Below are 22,787 nucleotides of genomic sequence, written 5' to 3' on the forward strand. Positions count from 1 at the left end.
TTTAAAGTTTGAGTCTGTTAATATATTGTAAATAGAAATAAGGTATAGGATACTTTCTCTGGGCTTAAGGAGATACTATTATCCTTTTTATTTTCAAACGGATGAGGAAAATTAAACTTAGAAGCAGAAGAATCCACACTTAAACTTTCAAGATTTGTAAACCAAACTGATTCTTTAAAAAAACAAAACACCACCTAAGTAGAAAGATAAGAAATCAAACTAAATTGCAAATTACAATGAATAAAGTTAAAAGAATCACATGGATGATGTTTGACCTGGACCCCCTTGACAAACATCCTATTATTTTTATATTGTCACATTTATGAAACACACTGCCAAAATGTAGAAATAGAACTGGTCAATAACTTGAGTATTAAATGGCTAGCTTGAGTACTCCATTTTTCTACCACTATTTAAACTGTTCTCTACCTTTTAAAGTTATAAAAAGACCCACAATACTCCACAAGTAAGTTTAAAGAGTAACTGTGTAACTACCCACATCAAATATGGTACATTCTTTAGTGTTTATGAAACTGAAGTCAAGTTAGCTTTTTTGAAACAGCACCTTTAACAAAATCTCAATTGAAGTCAAATGATGACTTCCTATTCTAATTTGTTAAAGCTTTAATTCCACATGATATAGAAAGAATTGTGTGTAGGTAACAGAACTTTTGCTTTGAACATTTCTGACATCAACATCCTCTACATCAGACACTCTTAGCTTGGTATCCATAGATACCTACAGAGTCAATGGGTGAGCTTGAGAAATAATAAATCTCCTTTCACTTTAGTATATGCATAATTGTGTGTATGAATGTGTGACTTTTTTGGGGAAGAGGCTCCAGACCTTAACATTATAAAAAGGGAACAAACCATCTCACATAAATCAAGAAAACCAAGTCACATTTGTTAGCAAATATTACTTTTAATCATAATCTAAAAAAAAAAAGTTATGGATAAACATGTACTTGTTCAATTAACTATGACACAGCCTAATCATAATAGGTGAAGAGTAAAGACTTTTCATTATCGATTTAGACACACATGTCTATGCTTTATATAACAAGATGCTCTTAGGAACACCTGAGTGTGGGTACAGTTTTAAAATTCAAAAGCCTGTGATCTAAATGCAACTCATTTTGGTTATTAAATAGTTTATGTACTAAAGAACCTAAAGAACCATAATAAATGTACTTTTAAAAAAGACAAAAATATGTGTAGGAGAACTGAATCAAACATTTTATTCAACTTTTTAGGATGAGGAAAACAAATGATATAAAATAAGTCATAAGAAATGCTCTCTTGTACTATTTCAAACTACTTTCAATGTTTTACAAAATGCTCACACAGCAAATACGAAAAGCTTCAACATACTCATAACTTTTGCTGCAATAAATGCAACATTAACAAACATACAAATTTCTTTATCAATCTTAAAAGTAGAATTACTGAATTACTAATTTTTAATGTTATTCATACTTATTTTTATTCATAAGTTTTTAATGAGATCATTACCAATACATACATTATTTTCCTTAACTTTATTTTTACATTAAGCCAGTATCTGTCATGCAACCATCAAAAACCTCCCAGTAAATTACACAGGTTTGTAGTCCAATTTAGACTCTAGCTTCTTAGAATCAGCCACTTTTCTGACTGCTTTCATGAAGTCTTCCTGTACTACAAAATCATGATCAGCACGAATTGCAAACATACCTGTGAAGAATAAAACAACATCACTGCTGTATATAGTATGTGAATAATTTGTTTATTTGAAGAAAACTAAGGGCGGGGGGAGTAGGCAAAATGGGTGAAGGTAGTCAAAAGGCACAAATTTCCAATTATAAAATAAGTCCTGGGGATGAAATATACAGCATGACTAGACTTAATAATACTGTATTGTATATTTGAAAATTGTTGAGAGTAGATCTTAAAAGTCCTCAACACAAGAGAAAAATATCGTTAACTACATGTGGTGATGGATGTTAACTAGATTAGTGGTCACTTCATAACAAAAACAAGTATCAAATAATTATGCTGTTCACCTGAAATCAACATAATCTTATTAGTCAATTAGATTTCAAAAAAACGTTTTTTAGGAAAACTCAGTAATTTTATGGAGTAAATGTGAAGAAGCCTAAATGTACTACTTCTGAGCCAGTAGTTGGTTTTTTAAAAATATTTTATTTGTTTACTTATTTATTTGAGAGAGAGAGAAAGAGTGAGAGTGAGGTGAGGGGCAGAGGGAGAATGAGACTCCCTGCAGAGCAGCGAGCCCATTGTGGGGGTTGATTCCTGTGGGGCTCAATCCCAGGACTCCAGGACCTGAGCCAAAGACAAATGCTAAACTGACTGAGCCAGCCAGGCACCCCTGAGCCAGTAGTTCTAATTTGTTAAAAACAAGCATCATTGTTCACTTAATTTCCTTAACTATAATAAGCATTATTTTCCAAACCAAAAGCTAAACCACAATGAGGCAACTATCTGGATATTTAAAATCTAGCTCACTCAGTCCCTGTATCCAATGACATTCTGAAAAAGCAAATCAAAAACTCAACTATCAATAAAACATATTTTAAGTAGTAGTTTCTTAACTCTATAGACAAAAACTGCCTGGAAGGAGGAAACACATATATGGTTTAGGAACACAAAACACCTCCAGTAATTCTGATAGCCTTTCCTTGTTAATATTCAAAAGCTTAGATAATAGGAATAAAAGAAAGCCAACACTAGGCTTTTTATCAAAAAGCCAGTGCTAGGGATGCCTAGGTGGCTCAGTGGTTGAGCATTAGCCTTCAGCTCAGGTCGTGATCATGGAGACCCCAGGATCGAGTCCCAAATCGGGCTGCCTGCATGGAGCCTGCTTCTCCCCCTGCCTATGTCTCTGCTCGCTCTGTGTCTTTCACAAAGAAATAAGAAAATCTTAAAAAAAAAAAAAAAAAAAAAAAAGCCAGTGCCATTATTCACATATTATAATTTACATTATTTATGTACAAATTGGGATTTTATACAACTTTCATAGTCAAGTATCACAAGCTTGAAAACTTTCAAGTTATCAACAAGTTACTTGACAAAACAATAAGTTTCGCATGTGCATGTTTTTAAACATTACCTATATCATGGATATGGGGTCCAAGATTTTGAGACAATCCTAATTTCATTATAAGCTAAAACTAGTAAGTTATCAGTATCTGCTAATTAAATGAATCCTACTAATATTCTCGTTTGAAGATCTGCTTATATTAACTTTTCATGTACATGCATGCAATCAATGGAATAGAAGATTTCAAGGGTTACTTTTATCTTTCAAGATTTCTATAGTCTTAGAAATAGCCACTCTATGTTGTACTGAAAAATCAGATGAATGGAAATTTCTAGTTTTTTAATAATGAAGTTTTAAAACCTTGTTTTGAAAGCTACAACTAAAGTAGGTTATTTTTCCAGACCTTGTACATATGACTATTTCCAAATCATTGTTTAGTGGATGACTGAAGCTGAGATACATTCTAATCCAAAAAGGATAATCATCTCAGGATTTGAATGGGAAAGATAACTATAACTGAATCAAGTTTATTTTAAATTAGAAGATGTTAGCAAAAAAGCTTGAAGTCTAATAAAAAGAAAACCAGAGAATTTCAGTGTCTCCAAATATGAGTGTCCCAGGCCATTTAAAAAGCTAAAATTGTGGGCAGCCCAAGGTGGCACAGTGGTTTAGTGCCGCCTTTGGCCTAGGGTGTGATCTTGGAGACCAGGGATCGAGTCCCATGTCGGGCTCCCTGCATGGAGCCTGCTTCTCCCTCTGCCTGTGTCTGTGCCTCTCTCTCTCTCTTTCATGAATAAATAAATAAATAAATAAAACCTTAAAAAAAAAAAAAAAAAAGCTAAATTGTAATCCACACAGACGTTATAGCTCTTTACTGGAAATGGCTAACAATAATTTTTTTAAAGTAAGCTCTACATCCAATGTGGGGCTTGAGCTCATGACCCAGAGACCAAGAGTCGCATGCTCTACTGACACAGCCAGCCAGGTACCCCAGCTAAAAATAATTTTCAAAAAATATGTGAGGTACAAACTTCTATTTATAAGATAAATATGTACCAGGGATTTACAACTTGATGACCCTAGCTAATACTGCTATATGATATATAGGAAAGAGAGTAAATCCTAAGAGTTGTTATCACAAGGAGAAACTATTTTTCCTTTTTTCTAATTGTATCTATATGAGGAGACAAATACTAGCCAAACTATTGTGATCATTTACACAATATATGTAAATCTAACTAACCATCATACAGTAGCTACAGACTTATATGGTGATATGTATCAATTATTTCTCAATAAAACTGAAAAATGTAAAAAAAGTATCATAATTTGATGTTATCAATCTTTAGGATTATGACATTGCTTTTTTATTTTACCACAACAATATTCTTTTTTTTTTTTTAAGATTTTATTTATTCATGAGAGACAGAGAGAGAGAGAGGCAGAGACACAGGCAAAGGGAGAAGCAGGCTCCATGCAGGGAGCCCGACACGGGACTCAATCCCGGGTCTCCAGGATCAGGCCCTGGGCTGCAGGCGGCACGAAACCACTGAGCCACCCAGGCTGCCCCCACAACAATATTCTAATAGTAATTTGGTCCAGTGAAGATTTTGGAAAGAGAATGTTGTAAATTACTCCAAGTAGTTCAAGCCACATGCAAGTTTATCACTTAACATTTTTTGTATATTTGTCTTTGTGAGCATGATTTACTCTGATCTGTACTGAGTTTCTAGACCTGCAGATTTTTTTTAATAATTTCTTTTATTTATTTATTTTTTTATTTATGATAGGCACACAGTGAGAGAGAGAGAGAGGCAGAGACACAGGCAGAGGGAGAAGCAGGCTCCATGCACCGGGAGCCCGACATGGGATTCGATCCCGGGTCTCCAGGATCGCGCCCTGGGCCAAAGGCAGGCGCCAAACCGCTGCGCCACCCAGGGATCCCTAGACCTGCAGATTTTTAATCCAGATATTGAGTCACAATAGATCCATGAAGATAATCCTATGAAGAAGTCATGTCTGAGCAACCCATGAAGATAATCCTATGAAGAAGTCATGTCTGAGCAACCTCTTTTAATACTGTTTAACTTACAAGAAATGTTAAAACAAAGCTACCGGTGATACGAAAACAAGAGGAAATCACATATCATAATACTTTAAAACTACTCACCTGCAACCTATGAAAGTCAGTAACTATAAAAACAGCAAAAAATAATTTAAAATTTTTTTTATTATTATAGTAAACTCAACCTTGAGATCAGGACCCGAGTTGAGATCAAGAATCAGACATTTATCTAAGTCACCCAGGCACCCCTCATTTTTTAAATTTTAAGATTGTGTGGGGCATCCCCGGTGGCGCAGTGGTTTAGCGCCGCCTGTGGTCCGGGTTGTGATCCTGGAGACCTGGGATCGAGTCCCACGTCAGGCTTCCTGTATGGAGCCTGCTTCTCCCTCTGCCTGTGTCTCTGCCTCTCCTCTCTCTCTCTCTCTCTGAATAAATAAATAAATCTTAAAAAAAAAAAAAAAAAAGATTGTGTGGAGGACAAAGACTAAATGACTCTAGCTATGGTTTTAAAGCTACTTGGTACCAGAAATAAAATAAAAAATAGAATTACACAATGCACAAAGAAAATTATATTAAAAATGATTACATTTTACACAAGTTGCATGATCACAAAATTCATAAATCAATCTTGCAGGGTACCTGGGTGGCTCAGGTAAGTATCTGCCTTCAGCTCAGCTCCTACTCCTGGAATCGAGTCCCACATTAGGATAGCTGCTCAGTAGGGAGTCTAATTCTTCCTCTCCCTCTGCCCCTCCTCCTGCTTGTTCTCTCTCACAGACTCTCTCTCTCTCTCAAATAAATAAAATTAAAAAAAAAAAAAAATGGGAGGGACGTCTTGGTGGCTTAGTGGCTGAGTGTCTGCCTTTGGCTCAGGGTGTGATCCCAGAGTCCTGGGATCAAGAACCACATCGGGCTTTCTGTATGGAGCCTGCTTCTCCTCCCTCTTCCTATGTCTCTGCCTCTCTATGTCTCTCATGAATAAATAAATAAAATATTTTTTTAAAAATTTAAAAATTAATTAAAAAAACATTTAAATCCATCTTGCAACACTTATTGTTAACAGACTAGAATCAGAAAAGATGTTTTCCATTTTGCAGCACATTACTTCTGTTACTGGCCCAGTATGATTTCAGCCACAAATGTGGCAGATTTACTTCAGGGGGCAAGTATGCTATCACATGAATGTCTTTCCACATTCTGCCCTAAGGCATCCAGAAGTAAAAAGGAGTTAACATCCCTAAGGGCAAATTCTCATGGGGGATGAGAGCTGGGAAATAAATGCTCCAGTCTCCATATCAGCCAGGTAGTCCTAGGAGGCATTCTATTCTGTATGTTTCTCTGAGGTCTCATCAAATCGAATCCCACGTCTATAGCATCTGCCTTAATGGTACACCCTTAATAATAGCTTTGCTTCTTTCCAACTCACTTGCCTGTTCTCTCCTGCTTCTTAGAATCAATTCCCCAAAAAACCAAGCACCCAAATCTTTGCAAAGGCCAGGCTCTGCTTTTGGATAAACCCAAACATGTTTTTAGCAAATTAAACAAAATCAATAGTAAAAACTGCACTTTAAACTCATACCTGCTTCAGTACAAACATTTCTCAGGTCTGCTCCATTAAAGCCATCTGAAAGCTTCACAATCGCCTCATAATCTGTTTAGGAAAAAATACTGGAAATTAGGTTTTTGGGGTTTTTTTTGGAAATTAGTTTTAAAAAAATTTAGACTTTTTCTAACTTATGCCTATATGGAAAATTTAACTGCAGAGCTTGCTTTGAATATTAGGCATCATCTCTATTAACATTCCTCCACATTATTGAGCAAGTCCTCCACAATATTAACGTCCAAAACTTATACTTCTGTTAAGCCAGCACTAAGTAGAAATACACATACTACTTAAACTCTAAAATCAAGAAATATCAAGATCTGGTGTCTCTCATGAATAAATAAAATCTTTATAAAAAAAGAAGAAATATCAAGATCTGAAAGCATCTTAACCTGTTTCTATGAAGCAAAACAGTTACATACATGTGAACTTGAGATATCTGTGAAACCATGTCTCTTATAAAAACTGTAACCAAATATTTAAATGGTCATCAGAAATCATTTTCATCATTTTTTTATCATATATTTTTAAACAACCATTATTTATTTTTATTTTTTTATTTTTTATTTTTTTTAAACAACCATTTTTAAATGGCTACCTTTTCTGGTTCTGATGCAAGCTCCAAGTGGTGATCTATGATAACAGTAATGGTTAAGTGACCTTTTTATCCACATGACAGACTTGAAATGAGGAGCTGTTGGCTTGGAATAGCAGTTATGGACTTGATAGAATCAGGATAAAAATAAGACACAGCATGGGCTACTAAAGTGTAATTTTTTTTTAATTTATTTATACATTAAAGACACACACACACACACACACACACACACACACACACACAGAGGCAGAGACATAGGCAGAGAGAGAAGCAGGCTCCATGCAGGGAGCCTGATGTGGGACTCGATCCTGGGACTTTAGGATCATGCCCTGGGCTGAAGGCAGGCGCTCAACCGCTGAGCCATCTAGGTATCCCTACAGGGTAATTCTGATGAGATATACCCTTTGTCAGGCCACATAGAGTATGTCAATCTCTATTTGAAATCAGACAGATACTCATTAATTCTGATTCAGGTTCAAGTTCATGTAAGCTTCCTGAGAGCAGGGATTCCCACAGTTAGCACAGCATTTGGCACCTAGCAAGAGGACAGTATTAAAGAAACCTATAAATTGGCATCCCTAGTTTAACTCAGTCTTTCCAACTCAAAACTATTTTCATGTAAACAATGAGAAAGTTAGTAGCAGGCAATAATCAACTATTTGTAAATTTTTTGGGACCATTAACTTTTAAGGGTTTGTTATACAATAGTATAACGACCCCTAGTCCAGGAGTCAGCAAATTTTCTGTAATGGGCCGGACAGTAAATATCTTAGGCTTTGTAGGCCATGTGGTCTCTGTCAAAACTATTCGTTTCTGCTATTGTAGTGGGAAACCAGTCACAGGCAATATATAAACAAATTGGAGTGGCTATGTTACAATAAAACTTTATTTACAAAAAGAGAAGGCAGATAGAATTTGACCCACAGCAATGGTTTGCTAACTATCTTGGAGTCCACTCTCTCACTTCTGAAGATAACTATTTTATAACTTCTCCCATCTTCAAATGTCTAACAGTACTTTCCCATCTCTCACTCTGAACTTGCTTCCTATTTCACTGAGAAAATAAACATATTCGGGGATGCCTGGGCGGCTCAGCAGTTGAGCATTTGCCTTTGGCTCAGGGCGTGATCCTGGAGTCCCAGGATAGACTCCCACATCGGGCTTCCTGCATGGAGCCTGCTTCTCCTTCTCCCTCTGCCTGTGTCTCTGCCTCTGTCTCTCATGAATAAATAAATAAAATCTTTTAAAAGAAATTAGTTGTAAAGGTGAGTTTTTGGTTATGTAAGATAAAATTTGGCTTGAATTTTGGGACTTTGGTATAATGGGCCAAACTCTCTTCAAGGAAAGTGCATTATCAAATTTCACACTCTCATCCAGATCATTAGCATTAAAAAAGTGTTGTAAAAAAAAAAAAAAAGTGTTGTAAATTCTTGCATCTTAAAGAAAGCTCTTCCAAATCTTCATCTCCACCTCCACTGCAGCTACATTTCTTCTCCCTTTGCTGCAGAACTCCTTGAAAGAAATGTCTGAACTCCATGCCTCTGCCACAATCTCCTGAAATCCATTTGAGGTAGGCTCTCTCTTTCAGCACTCCGAAAAATTGTTTTGATAAGGTCACCAATAACCTCCACATAGTAAATCTAAAGGTCCATTCTCAGATGTCTATTTATCTGACACAGCATTTAACAGGGAATTACTGCCTCCTTGTAACAATTTCTTCATTTATCTTTTTTTAAGAAAGATTTTATTTATTTATTCATGAGAGACACAGGCAGAGGGAGAAGCAGGCTCCATGCAGGGAGCCCGATGCGGGACTCAATCCCGGGTCTCCAGGATCGGGCCCTGGGCTGAAGGCGGCGCTAAACCACTGAGCCACCCGGGCTGCCCAATTTCTTCATTTATCTTCCAGGACATCACGAGCTCCTGGTTTAATTCCCCTCTGTGACTATAGCTTCTTAGTCTCCTTTGATGGCTCTTCCTCTCAACTTCTTAATATTGGAATTAGCTCAGTTTTTGAAACTCTTCTCTATCCATATTTACCTCTTCAGAAATCTCATCTAATCTCAAGACTTTAAAAATAATCGTATGCTATTATCCACAATTGTATCACCAGCATTAGACCACTGCAATAAACCATAGATGCATATAGAATTATCAATTAACATCTTCATTTAGTTTATCTAATTGGCATCTCAGCTTTAATATATTCAGAACCAAACTCCTTACTCTCCCTTTAAAACCTAATCTTTCCAGTCTTCTCCCATTTTAAATGATGACAACTCCATTTTTCCAGTTGCAGGAGTCAAAAACCTAAGTGTTCCCTGGTTCTTCTCTTTAGCTCACACCCCACATCTAATTCATTAGCAAGCCCTGCAATCTCTATTTCCAAAATATGTCCAGAATCTCATCATTTTAAGATTCTCTTACCACCTTGGATCACACTACCATCTTTTATCTGATTATTGAAATATCCTCCTAACTTATCCTCTTGTTTCTATCCTTGTTCCTCTACATGCAACTAGAATGATCTTATTTAGCATAAATCAATTTCAAAATATTTACGGATAAAATTATACAATGCCTGGGATTTGTTTCCTAAAAATCCAGAAGGAAGGTAAGTGGAAGAGATTACAGATGAAGCAAGATTGGCCAAAAATTAATAATTATTAAAGCCTGGTGGGGGATGGGTAACCTAAGTAAGGTTAGAAGTTCATTATACTCTTATCTCCACTTGTTTCTAATTTTCTACACTACAAAGTTAAAAATAACAAAAGGTAAGATCGTTTCATTCCTCTGTTCACAATCCTCCAAGGACAAAAAAATAATAAAATAAAATAAAATAAAATAAAATAAAATAAAATAAAATAAAATAAAAGCCAGAGTTCTTACACAATGATCTAAATAAGGCTCTACACAATCTGATTCCCATCACTTCTATGATTTCACTTGCTACCATTGTCCTGCTTACTCTGCCACAGACACCTTGGCATCTTTGCTACTCCTGAAATGTTCCAGCCATATATATATGTGCTTCAAGGTCTTTCTCTTGCTGTTCCCTTTGCATCATTTTGCCCAAATATCTATACCTACTTCCTTCACCTTTACAGGTCATTGCTTAAAAATCACCTTATCACCTTGTTGGTAAGGCTTCCCTCTGCTTCTCCCACCTCACCTCCATTTATTTATTTATTTTTTTTAATTTATTTATAATAGTCACAGAGAGAGAGAGAGAGAGAGAGAGACAGAGACACAGGCAGAGGGAGAAGCAGACTCCATGCACCGGAAGCCTGATGTGGGATTCGATCCCGGGTCTCCAGGATCGTGCCCCGGGCCAAAGGCAGGCGCCAAACCGCTGCGCCACCCAGGGATCCCCTCACCTCCATTTAAAGATGTATATATTCATTCTGGCTCCTCGCATTACCTATCTCCCTTGCTTTATTTTTCTCCATAGCACATATCACAATCTAATGTACTGTAAATTTTCTGATTTGTCTGTCTTGCCTGACAAGAATGTAAGTTCTATAAGGCAGGAATTTGTCTGTTTTGTTCATTGCTATGTTTCCAGCACTTAGAACAGTTCCTAACAAAAAATGTTCAATAAATATTAGTTGAATTTAAGATCTCCACGTTTGCCAAATTTAAAACCAGATTTAGTAGACTATCAGCAATATCTTTTTCTTTTTTTAAATTTTTTATTTATTTATGATAGTCACACAGAGAGAGAGAGAGAGGCAGAGACACAGGCAGAGGGAGAAGCAGGCTCCATGCACCGGGAGCCTGACGTGGGATTCGATCCCGGGTCTCCAGGATCGCGCCCTGGGCCAAAGGCAGGCGCCAAACCGCTGCGCCACCCAGGGATCCCCTATCAGCAATATCTAATAGCATTTTGCTTCATTTACCAAATGCAAATATACATAAAATAAGTTATTTCCTTACCTATTTCACCATGCTTTGTAATGGGACCTGCATGGATTTTCAATATATCTAATCTTGCTTGTTCGTTTGGCAAATCAATATCTGAAAATGAAAAATCATAAGATGCAGTCAGGTTTTTTGTTTTTTAAATAAAGTAGGGGGTGAGCAGAGATATGGAAAGAAAAGTGGACACAGACAAAGAGAATAATACACAGCAGATAAAGAACTTTAACTCACGTATTTTTCTATCTAATCTTCCGGGACGAAGCAAAGCAGGATCCAGTGTATCTGGTCTGTTTGTAGCCATGATCATTTTAACTCTATGTAGAGTATCAAACCCATCCATTTGATTCAGTAACTAATATATTTGTAAATAAAAATCATTGACAGATATTTACAAAACATTTCAATCATTAAAAAATATAAAGTACACAATTCTATATGCTAATATTATAAAATACATTGTCTACAAATACTGTGCAAACTTCAATGGACTTTTTTTTCTTACATAAAGGGATAGATCCCAGCCTTGAAGTTCTAAGATAATTTAACTATGTACCTTCTTATTGCTATCAAAGTTTTAATAAATCTGAAGGCTTCCATTTAGTCAAGTATTATAAAATGAAACTGTATGGATCTGATTTCCAATATTCAAATTTTTTCGTATTTTCAAAAACATTATTAAAAAAGTCTAATATATACAGTATTATGGTATGTCAGACATAAAATTTATATTCCACAAATTTGATGACATTTCCACATATTTGATAATTAATCTATTAAATATCTTTTCAAATAATTCCACTATACAAAGAAATACCAAAACATTAAACATATTTCCTTCAATTCCAAAAGTGTTCTTGAATAAATATTGAAAAATCTAACAGCATTCAACAAATCTTTTAAATATAGCTAGCTTAACAATGTGTATTTCTTTTCCAAAATATCTGATAGCTAGTTAACATATTATGATAACATAGTATGTTACGTGAATAAGACCAGTATCTATGTTCTTTCAAAACACCTCAATTTGGGATCCCTGGGTGGCGCAGCGGTTTGGTGCCTGCCTTTGGCCCAGGGCGCGATCCTGGAGACCCGGGATCGAATCCCACATCAGGCTCCCGGTGCATGGAGCCTGCTTCTCCCTCTGCCTGTGTCTCTGCCTCTCTCTCTCTCTCTCTCTCTCTCTGTGTGTGTGACTATCATAAATAAATAAAAATTAAAAAAAAAAAAAAACACCTCAATTTAAGGTTTCCAGGAGGTATAGCTAATTTGAAAATACTATATATATATATTCTGAACAGATTGTAATTTTTGAAAAATCCCTTTCAAATACCCCTACTAAGATACAATGTGACATTGTGTTATCTATACTACTTAGCTTCACTCTGTAGAAGGCTCCTCACAGGGAGCTTGATCTTGGACTTAGGATCATGCCCTGAGCCAAAGGCAGATGCCCAACCGCTGAGCTGTTCAGGTACCCCGAATATACAATTTAAATATCTGAATAGCTGGTCTACTTAAAACACATGGAGTAGTAGAGCTGTACATCATATAGAATTTTGTAATATTCCTATTACTTTCCAGGAGACATTTTCTTACTAGAGATTGTGTAGTGAAATGTGTTTATTCCTGACATTTTCAAATTTTATATTTAGGTGTATTTTTTTTAAGATTTATTCATTTATTTCGGACATAGCCTGTGAGCATGGGGAGGGACGGAGGGAAAGAATCTCAAGCCAACTCCCCACTGAGTGTGGAGTCCAACTCAGAGGATTGATCCCATAATACTAAGATCATGAACAGAGCGGAAATCAAGAGTTGGATGCTTAACTGACTGAGCAACCCAGTGCCCCTTAAGTGTGTTCTTCATTTAAACCACTGCACAGGGGCACCTGAGTGGCTGGTCATAATCCCAGGGATCTAGCCCTGCATTGGGATCCCTGCTCAGCAAGGAGTCTGCTTCTCCCTCTCCATCATCCTGATGTTCTCCCTGCTTATGTTCTCTCTCAAATAAATAAAAGCTTAAAAAAAAAAGCCCAACAAACCATTGTACACATTTTGACTTTCAAATATCCAGTGTTTTCATTTAATACACACTGACTTCTTTTTAAACGTCCTTTACCAAATATTACCTCCATTAAAGTTCTCTGAATCTCTCTATCAGCTGAAGTACCCTCAGAAAACCGACGACCACCTAAAATAATGATATGGAAAAAATGATATGGAAACTCATATGTGTTACTCTTTCCTCTACAACCATCATTTAAGAAGACAAAATAATAGTGTCTGCAGTTAAAAACATTAAGATAAAAAATGAATAGTAAGACTTATACTGACAAACTTAGAATTGATTTTGTTATGACATTACTCAATTTTGTCAATATCAAACTAAAATTGGTTAAGCTTTAAGAATTTTTTTTAAAGTAACGTTCAAGAAAAATAAAAATAAAGTAACATCCATTTTGTTACTTCACACAGATTGCTATTAGAAGGGGATAAGAACTCCTTCAGAATTTTAAAAATTTCCTAAGACTTTTTTAAAAAGTTCAAAATAAATTTTAAAAGGTGTTATTCTTACCAATAGCATCTATTTCATCCATAAAAATAATGCATGGTTGGTGATCCCTGGCATAATTAAACATTTCTCTGATCAAACGAGCACTTTCACCAATGTACTTGTCTACAATAGAACTAGATACAACCTGATTAAAGGAAAAACATTTAGGTAAACATAAGACAATTCAAATAAAATTTAATTTCAACAGTTACAAAAAGAACCTTCCCTTTACCTTTAAGAAATTGCAGTCTAGCTGGCTAGCAACAGCTCGAGCCAAGAGTGTTTTTCCTGTACCTAAAATAACAAAAGAAGTCCTAAGTAGATGGAAACTAAACAAACTCTCAAAAGCTTTTTACTCCTCTGGATAGTAAATTTTGCAAATGAAAGCTAAATCCTAAAGAGAATTTCTATTTACAAATTGAAAACCCTTCAACTTACAATATTAAAACCTTAAAATTTTAGGGGATCCCAGGGTGGCGCAGCAGTTTGGCGCCTGCCTTTGGCTCAGGGCGCGATCCTGGAGACCTGGGATCGAATCCCACATCGGGCTCCCGGTGCATGGAGCCTGCTTCTCCCTCTGCCTGTGTCTCTGCCTCTCTCTCTCTCTCTCTCTCTGTGTTACTATCATAAATAAATAAAAATTAAAAAAAAAAACAAAACCTTAAATTTTATTCAAAATATCCCTTTTAGAGACACGTAGGTGGCTCAGTGGTTGAGTGTCTGCCTTTGGCTCAGGGCTCTGCCTTCAGCTCAGAGTGTGATCCCAGAGTTCTGGGATCGAGTCCCGCATGGGGTTCCCCGCAGGGAACCTGCTTCTCTCTCTGCCCAAGTCTCTGCCTCTCTCCGTTTTCTCATGAAAAAATAAAATCTTAAAAAAAAAAAATCCCTTCTAATGCTGAATACTTACTTCAAAAATATATCAACCCCTATTTACAGACCCTACAAGAGAAGCCTGTTACACAATAATCCATTGGTCTATCCTGCATAATGAATATGTCTTTTACCTATGCATGATATTGTAACAACAACTATTGGTTATTTGGAAGCTACTGGTTCATGAGTCAGGAAAATCTTCGAGTTGGCATTTTTCATTATACAATATATAAAAGTCACACTTGTTAATATCACCAATCTCATCTCCTTTTTTAAGTATTAACATCAGAAAATCCCAGATGGGGGTGCTTGGGTGGCTCAGTTGGTTAAGTGTCCAACTCTTGATTTCACCTCAGGTCATGATCCCAGGGTCATGAGCTGGAGGTGTCAGGTTCCATGCTGAAGCATGGAGCCTGTTTAAAATTCTCTCCCTCTCCATCTGCCTGCCCTTCCACCTCCTCCCCACGTGTGTTTTTTCTTAAAAAAGAAAAAAAAAAAACTCTGTCAGATATAAGTTTTGAAAACCTAATTTTCACTTGAAAGCTTAAATTCTACCATTGGCTACAGATGATGTCAGTTATTTTAACATAGTAGGCTAACTCCATTTTTTTAAAAGATTTATTTATTTATTTTAGAGAAAGAGTGTGTGTGATTGCATGAGTAGGAGAGACAGAGGGAGAGAGAACTCAAGCCGACTCAGCGCTGAGCATGGAGCCTGACGTGGGACTTTCAAACCCAGGACTCTGAGATCACAACCGAAGCCAAAATGAAGAGTTAGATACCTAACTAACAAAGCCACTCAGGTGCCTCTCATTCATTTTTGAAAAATTTGTCAGAAAAGCAATAACCAATCCGAATAATCAAAAACCAGTCTGACAATGACAGAATGTCCATAAATTATGTTTTCAAGTAAAAATGATATTCCATGAAAAGCAGCTAATTCAGCTGGCAACTCAACATACCAGTGCTTTTCCCAGTGATAACTATACTATTCAGTATGCAACAGAAGCACTTACATGTATTTTCCATTTCAATACGTAGAATTTAAGACATTATTCAAAGATCAGGATTTCATAAAAACAATTTTTAATGCTTCATCAAGGACACCTAAAAGTTAAACTCATATATTTTTTTTAATATTGCAAATATGAGCAGTCAATAACACAATGACTACTTGTGCTATTTCATGCCACTGACCTGACTAATGCTATGGCAGGAGCAGTTTTACCCATGCTGCTTTTGCACCATCAGCACAGAAGTCAACACAGTGAAAATGGCAACTAACATGTTAGTATTTCAAATTAAGGTTTAACCTTGCAGATTCCCTGAAAACATTTCAGGGACAGCCAGAGGTTGGTGAACCACACAGGACCAACACTAGAATCATACAACATCTTAATATGAACATTCTGTAAGGCATAAGAGGACTAAGCATACCTGAGAGAATAGTAGACACACATGCCCTATTCTGTCCTTACTTTGAATAGAGTGGAGGCTGGAAGATCCTACATTAAATTTTCACTTTTTTATTCCTTAATTTATTCACTTTTCACTTTTTTTATTCCTTAATTTATTCACTTTTCACCTTTTTTATTCCTTAATTTACTCATTTATTAGTAGGTCAGATATAATTCAACACTAACCTGGTGGTCCATATAACAAACAGCCTTTTGGAGGTATTATTCCTACACGCTGGAATAATTCTGGGTTTGTAAGAGGTAATTCTATCACCTAGAAAAGAAGTTGAATGTTTCTTAAAAAGTCAGTAAAGATTCTGATAAACTTAAAAATACTTTAAGTAAAGTATCAGCATAGTTAAGTATACGCACAGATGTAATTCACATAAAGCCATTTATATTAGAGGTCATTCTTTAGGTAGATTTAATAAATTTTCTTTAACTATGTAAAAATTAATTTAGGTCTGTAATTATTTTAACATACTATACACTTCACAAGTGATTGCTACACAGGCATATGATTTGTCAAAACACATTTGAATTGTACACTTAAGGAACGCCTGGGTGGCTCAGTGGTTAAGCGTCTGCCTTTGGCTTGGGGCATGATCCCGGTCCCAAGATCAAGTCCCACATCCGGCTATTTGCAGGGAGCCTGCTTCTCCCTCTGCCTGTGTCTCTGCCTCTCTCTGTGTCTCTCATGAATAAATAAAATTTTAAAAAAGTGAACTGTACAATTAAAATCTATGCACTTTACTGAATGTAAATTATGCCTCAATGAAAAAAAAAATCACACTACAAAAAAATCAGGTAAGCAAAAAAGAAAAACAAAACAAAAAAATTCTTAATTATTTTGCATTTGGGACTGTAACACAAAATAATAAAATGGGAAAATTTAGTAAAGTTAAAATCACCATTAGGAGAAAAGGCATAAAAAATAAATAAATAAAAGGAGAGAAGGCATATAAAATTTTCTTATGTTGGCATTTTATCATAGTAGACTTAGAAGAACCATACATTCAGGGTACCTGACTGCCTCAGTTGGGAAAGCAGATGACTCAATCTTGGGGTTGTGAGTTTGAGCCCCATGATGGGTGTAGAGATTATGAAAAAAAAAAAAAAAAAACTAAAAAAAAAAAAAAAGACCATATATTCACTCTTAATGTCCTACTAAGATTGATTCGAGAATAGAAAAATTGAGAGTTTGACTGCCCACATTAAACTCTTTATAGACAAGTAACTTGAGAAATAAGCTTCTATTGAATACTTGTATCCACCAGGTGTGATTAAATAAACAAAAAGTATAAGAAGTCAATATTCTTAGTGTCTCCAGATAGAAAAGGTTATTACATGTGCATATGTTTTGTGGAGTATGTGTGTGTGTGTGTGTGTATGAAAGAGAGAGAGAGAGAGAGAGAGAGAAACTTTCTGCTTCTACGGCTGATGCAGCAAATCACTGTAAAAGACAAGATTTCAGTTCCATGAAGCATTTGTTGTTCCTCTGTTGCCCTTTTTTTAACTACAAAGTAAGAATAGACTTTTATTTGTAATTACATGAGTGCTTCCTCAAGAATGACCAAAAACAATTTGGTTTCATAATCACCTGGAATGTTTGTTTCAATGCTAATTCATTCCCCAATCTCCTTCATAGAAATCATGCAGAAGGCCTATGAATCTCTATTTTTAATAGGAGTTTCAGAAAACTTAATATGCTATGTGAACTGTATGAGAACTACTGGCTACGGCTTAAATCAGATGAGGTAAGCCATACCAACTATCCTCATTCATTCCTAAACATTTCCATCCTAAATTAGGATGAAATAAATAGGGCGATATAATTTGCTTCAAAGAGAATTGTTAAGAAGCCATCTGTGTTACGAGGTGAAGAAATCCTGATTTGACTCTTCACCTAAGTGTTTAAAAGGTTTAAGCCCCCCTAAAGCCAATAGTTTTCTTGAATGGCAGCAAACAGCTTTATCAAAATAAAATATTTAAGGTACAGGGGCGCCTGGCTAGCTCAGTCGGTGAAGCATGCAACTCTTGGCCTCGGGGTTCTGAATTCAAGCCCCTCTGGATGTGGAGATTACTCAAAAAAATTTTAAAATCTTAAAAAAAAATTTAAGGGTACAGATAACTTACTTTCATAGCTAGAAATTCAGTTCTATTTTTCTCTTCTCAGCAAGAATATTAAATATATAATACTTTGTAACCACTATTTGGACAAAGTAATCTTATATTCTCTTTCTCTCTTTGGGTGTCTTAAAATCAGTACTATCAGAGAACAAAGCATATACTACCAACCTCTCTTAATTCCCGAATCTGTTCTGATAGTCCTCCAATCTCAGAATAAGAAACATTCCCAGGGTCCTCATGAGACATGTTGTAAACCAATGGATCCACTTCTCTTGGCAAATATCTATAATGATAAGGTATGTATTTTTCTTTTACAAGATATATTTTCTCTCAGCCTACAGAGAGAGTATAAATTGACCTGCTTATGCAAGAACCTGTAAATGATCTTATAAAAATGTATATACATTAATTAGAAATTAGTAAAAGGGAAAGAGTGGCATGATATTCATTGATCTCAAGAAGCATACATTTCAGCTAAAATCTTCCCTCTGTGAAAATAAAATAAATAGAATAAGAAACCCACCTCATGATAGTTAGTGTAGTCATATCCAAAGCAACTCTTGTTCCTGGCTTCAGCTTACTTTTGTCAAGCTAATTTTATAAAACAAAAAGTGTTACATAACACATAAAAGGGAAAATAATACTCTAACAAGAGCACAATATTTAGAAACCAAATAATCACTTTTACCCTTCAGAGAGAACACTAATATCAGATTAAAATACAATGCCAACAGAAGGGCTTATAAAAGTAATAATTCAAAGTTCTTTCCCTTAAACAAGTACCTGTTATGCAATCTAATTGTGAAATGTGAAATCACTAATATACAAAGTTTGTGGTGGAAAAGATCTTATTTTTAAAGAAAGAAATGGGTATTAGTTTTACTTCCAAAGGCTTACTATTTTATACAGTTTTGCTCATTATTTTGATTCAGGCACTATGGCAATTGATACTAAATATTTATACAGAAATCTCTAAGTGAACATTTTGGGGAAAGGAAAGGAAAGGAAAGCACTTTACAGGTATGCCCTATATATTTTTTTCTTTTAAAGTCGATTTTTATTTTTTATTAAATGAATTTGGCATATAACATTGTGTCAGTTTAAGGTGTACAGTGTTACTCTGGTAATATGTCCTTTAGATTTATTTTAAAGCAGATAGCTTTGAGGAAGAACATATTACTTGAATACAGGAATTAAGGGAGAAATGCACCCATTCTTTATCCTCTTAGAGGTTTTTATTAAAATGCTAAAACCAAAACCAAAAAAATCCCAGCAATCGAATCATTCATGCTTTTGCTACATGTTGGATATTATGATAAATACATCATAGATTAGGTTGAATCATACTAACAACTTACCGGCATATTTGGGCAGGGTAACTTATTAGACTATAGATAGAATCTATCCAAGAGATTCACCTCATACTCAGGATATTACTTTTCCAAAATTAAGTTACTTTTTGATAGTTTAAAAAACTACTTGCCAATACAATTTCAGGATCATACAAATTACTACTTTTCACAGGATTCTGCAAAGTACTGTAAGTTTACAATTTAATGCCAATTAAAATGAAGGGTAGATAGGCAAAAATTCTAGGTTTAATATAATGGATTAAACTTTAAATAAAATTGCTGGTAAGTGAGGTACTTGAAAAGAGCTCAACAAAAATCAGTACAAAGCTATTTCAACATTTACATCTATAAAGAATATATACTCTGCCTTTTCTTTTTTTTTTAATTTTTATTTATTTATGATAGTCACACACACAGAGAGAGAGAGAGAGAGAGAGGCAGAGACATAGGCAGAGGGAGAAGCAGGCTCCATGCACTGGGAGCCCGACGTGGGATTCAATCCCGAGTCTCCAGGATTGCGCCCTGGGCCAAAGGCAGGCGCTAAACCATTGCGCCACCCAGGGATCCCTACTCTGGCTTTTCTTATTTTCCAGCTTCAAATACTCTCTTGCCCCCCATACAACCATGAAATATCTTGGAAATACCAACTCTTGGAATCCAGAGGGCCTTGTAAGGGAGATAAAACTCCTTTGTCAGGCTAGCCATTTAATATTTTGATTTAGGAAATGTTTTCCCACTCATATGCTAGGTGAAATGCTAGGATATGATTTAGTCCCTGGGTTAAATTCTACTCTACAGTCTTGCTGTATCAACGTTTTCAAACATGAACCTGATATGACACTCAGAAAAAGCTCTTTCAATCAATTTATTAAAAAAGTTCTAACGATGCTCCTAAAGAATAGGATAGTACATAAACTGGCTTCAGAGGCTACTAAATTATTTAAAGCCATTTGTTGCCATTTTTTATGACAGTAAAATGAAATCTGCAGTTATTTTAATTTGCCTATTCTAATCTAAATGAACTCATACAAAATCAACTTAGGCTACAGAAAAGTCTTTGAGTATCATTTTTAAATGTTTAAATATAAAACATCAGTAATTGATAAGGTGTAAGTCTCCTCAAAAAAGACCTTAAAATAAAATGATCTGAGATATTTACCAGTTCTAAAATTCTTAGATTTCTAAATGTGTAGAACAACTGAGGCAATGTGATATGAATAGAAAATAGAGAATACCAGGTCATTGTCCATGGTTTGAGTTCAAGTTTTGCTAGTTATTCTGAACAAATCACCTTTAGGAGTTATGGGCATGTCTGACCTACTCACCTCAAAAATCAAATAACGTATATGAAAGCACTTTTGTCAATATAAAGCACTGTACAAATGTAAAGTGTTACCTGTCGACGACAACCCACAACATATCTTGGTCCATTTGTAGCTTTAACAATGACTAGAGAAAGAAAATGAAAGGATAAACTGAAAAATAGAAATTGAAAAATAAATATAAAAAAAAAATATATATATATATATATATATCCACATTGATGGCAGGTTGAGTTTTATTTCTGTTCTCCAAGAAAACAATAGTTGAAAGAAAACTTAAATCTATGCAAGAATATCATCTACTTTCATTATTATCAGTAAAACAATGAACATTTCCAAAGTTCATGATGGAAAGAAGGAGAGTCCACTCTTTTTCTTTTTTAATTAACAGTCCAATCCACTTACATTTTTCTTCAGTTAGTTGCTTAAGTACTTCACCCACAATCTGGAAAATTAAAAAAAAAAAAAAAGCATTACTTTTGGCCAATAATCAAAAAACAAATTGTCATCACTCCCTACACCCCGAATTTGATTACCTACCTGCCCAACACTTTGTAGGGCCTTCAGATCATTTTCAGACTTTTCATACTGCTTGGTAAGTTCTTTTAATTGTTCCCTTACTGGAATAATACAATTTGAACATTTTTAATTAAACAATAATCTTAGTGAATTTAAGTCACTAAGTATCACTTTACTTAAGCTCATCTCAGTCTATTTTACTTTAGTATATTTTATAGCCACTTTATGAAACCATGAAAGAAATAATGCCGTTTGTAGAGGACTGGTTTAAAAATGAAATGTTACAGAAAAAGCACCATATTTTTATTTTCCTGATTGGCCATACTTGTTCAAGCACATTCATAACATTGTTACATTCTTAACAGATATTGACAACCACACTTCTGGGTTTGAGACTACAAATAACGAATGATAAGAGACTTTCCCTCATCTCTTCGGCTACCAGCACGGATTACTTACTACTCTATACTTTTCGGCCCTAAATAAGGTCAACAGGTGCAGTGATCTACAGAATTATATGGTTATAGTCTTTCTCCATTTAATCAAACCACTCGGGCTTTTCAGGGAAGGCGCGCTACGAAAAAATGTAAGCGCCCTTTTAGTTCAGGAGGTTAAGAGAAACCTGTGTGCCTGATAGAGTCAAATCCCAATAACAGGAAAGACAAGGGAGGTTATTATCACCCATCGATGGACCCCTCTCTTAAGCTCCGCTCTGGGTTTCCACCCCAATAACAAGCCAGCACCTCGAGTCTCCTCTCTTGCTTGAGCTTCCTTGACTCCAGTCTCCTCTCCTCTCTGGGTCCCGGACTCACCTACAGCGCAGCGCCCTCCTTGCACTCAACCTGGCAAACATCCGTGGCCCACTTCTTTCCACTCCTCTAGTCCTCTTCAACCTCCATCTCAGAACTGGGGATGTTCTCCCTGTCACCTGGACCAGACTGAGCCGTTTCTACGCCCGAAGAGGCTGTGCTTTCCAAGCTCAGGGCCGGATGACAAAGCGCCTTGTCCCTGGACCGAGGCCTTCCTATCCCTGGAGCTCGGATGCCGGGCTCGGCTAAGGGCCTCTGCTTTGTCAGAGACAGACGCAGGTCCAGGCATAGGATTATGTGGAAGGAAAGGCGCACTCACACTCCTTGAGACGGCCGTCGATCTCCTTGTGCTCCAGCAGCTTCTTGCGGTAGTCCTGAAGCGCCTTATCTCTTGGGTCCGCCATGATGAGAAGCCGTCGCTCATAGGGGATGCCGGGAATGGCCATGGCCGCCCGGGCGGGGGAAGGGGCGGGGCGAGGGAGGAAAGCCTCCCGGGGGGCGCGGATTCGTGGACAACCCCGCCCCTTCCGGTTGGCTCCGC

The 22,787-nt window shown here is 36.1% G+C and overlaps 1 protein-coding gene across 3 annotated transcripts; it reads right to left on the reverse strand.

Annotated features, from left to right (window-relative positions):
• Positions 1–1,216: 1,216 nt before the first annotated feature.
• Positions 1,217–22,720, reverse strand: PSMC6 (proteasome 26S subunit, ATPase 6). Of its 3 annotated transcripts, none has more exons than XM_041759784.1 (14): positions 22,566–22,720; positions 21,459–21,538; positions 21,324–21,363; positions 20,993–21,045; positions 18,768–18,835; positions 18,413–18,527; positions 16,301–16,388; positions 14,017–14,078; positions 13,806–13,929; positions 13,360–13,421; positions 11,462–11,582; positions 11,246–11,326; positions 6,688–6,759; positions 1,217–1,716 (listed from the first exon to the last, which is right to left on the reverse strand). In XM_041759784.1, exons 1-14 carry the CDS (start codon positions 22,690–22,692, stop codon positions 1,598–1,600), a joined length of 1,212 nt encoding a protein of 403 aa, XP_041615718.1. In that variant the 5' UTR covers positions 22,693–22,720; the 3' UTR covers positions 1,217–1,597. The 3 variants fall into 3 exon arrangements, with proteins under 3 accessions (XP_041615718.1, XP_041615720.1, XP_041615719.1); XM_041759786.1 differs by lacking the exon at positions 22,566–22,720 and adding an exon at positions 22,250–22,531; XM_041759785.1 differs by lacking the exon at positions 21,459–21,538 and having other exon boundaries at positions 22,566–22,683.
• Positions 22,721–22,787: the final 67 nt, after the last annotated feature.

Source organism: Vulpes lagopus, chromosome 6 (genome assembly GCF_018345385.1).
Source record: "Vulpes lagopus strain Blue_001 chromosome 6, ASM1834538v1, whole genome shotgun sequence".
Lineage (NCBI taxonomy): Eukaryota > Metazoa > Chordata > Mammalia > Carnivora > Canidae > Vulpes > Vulpes lagopus.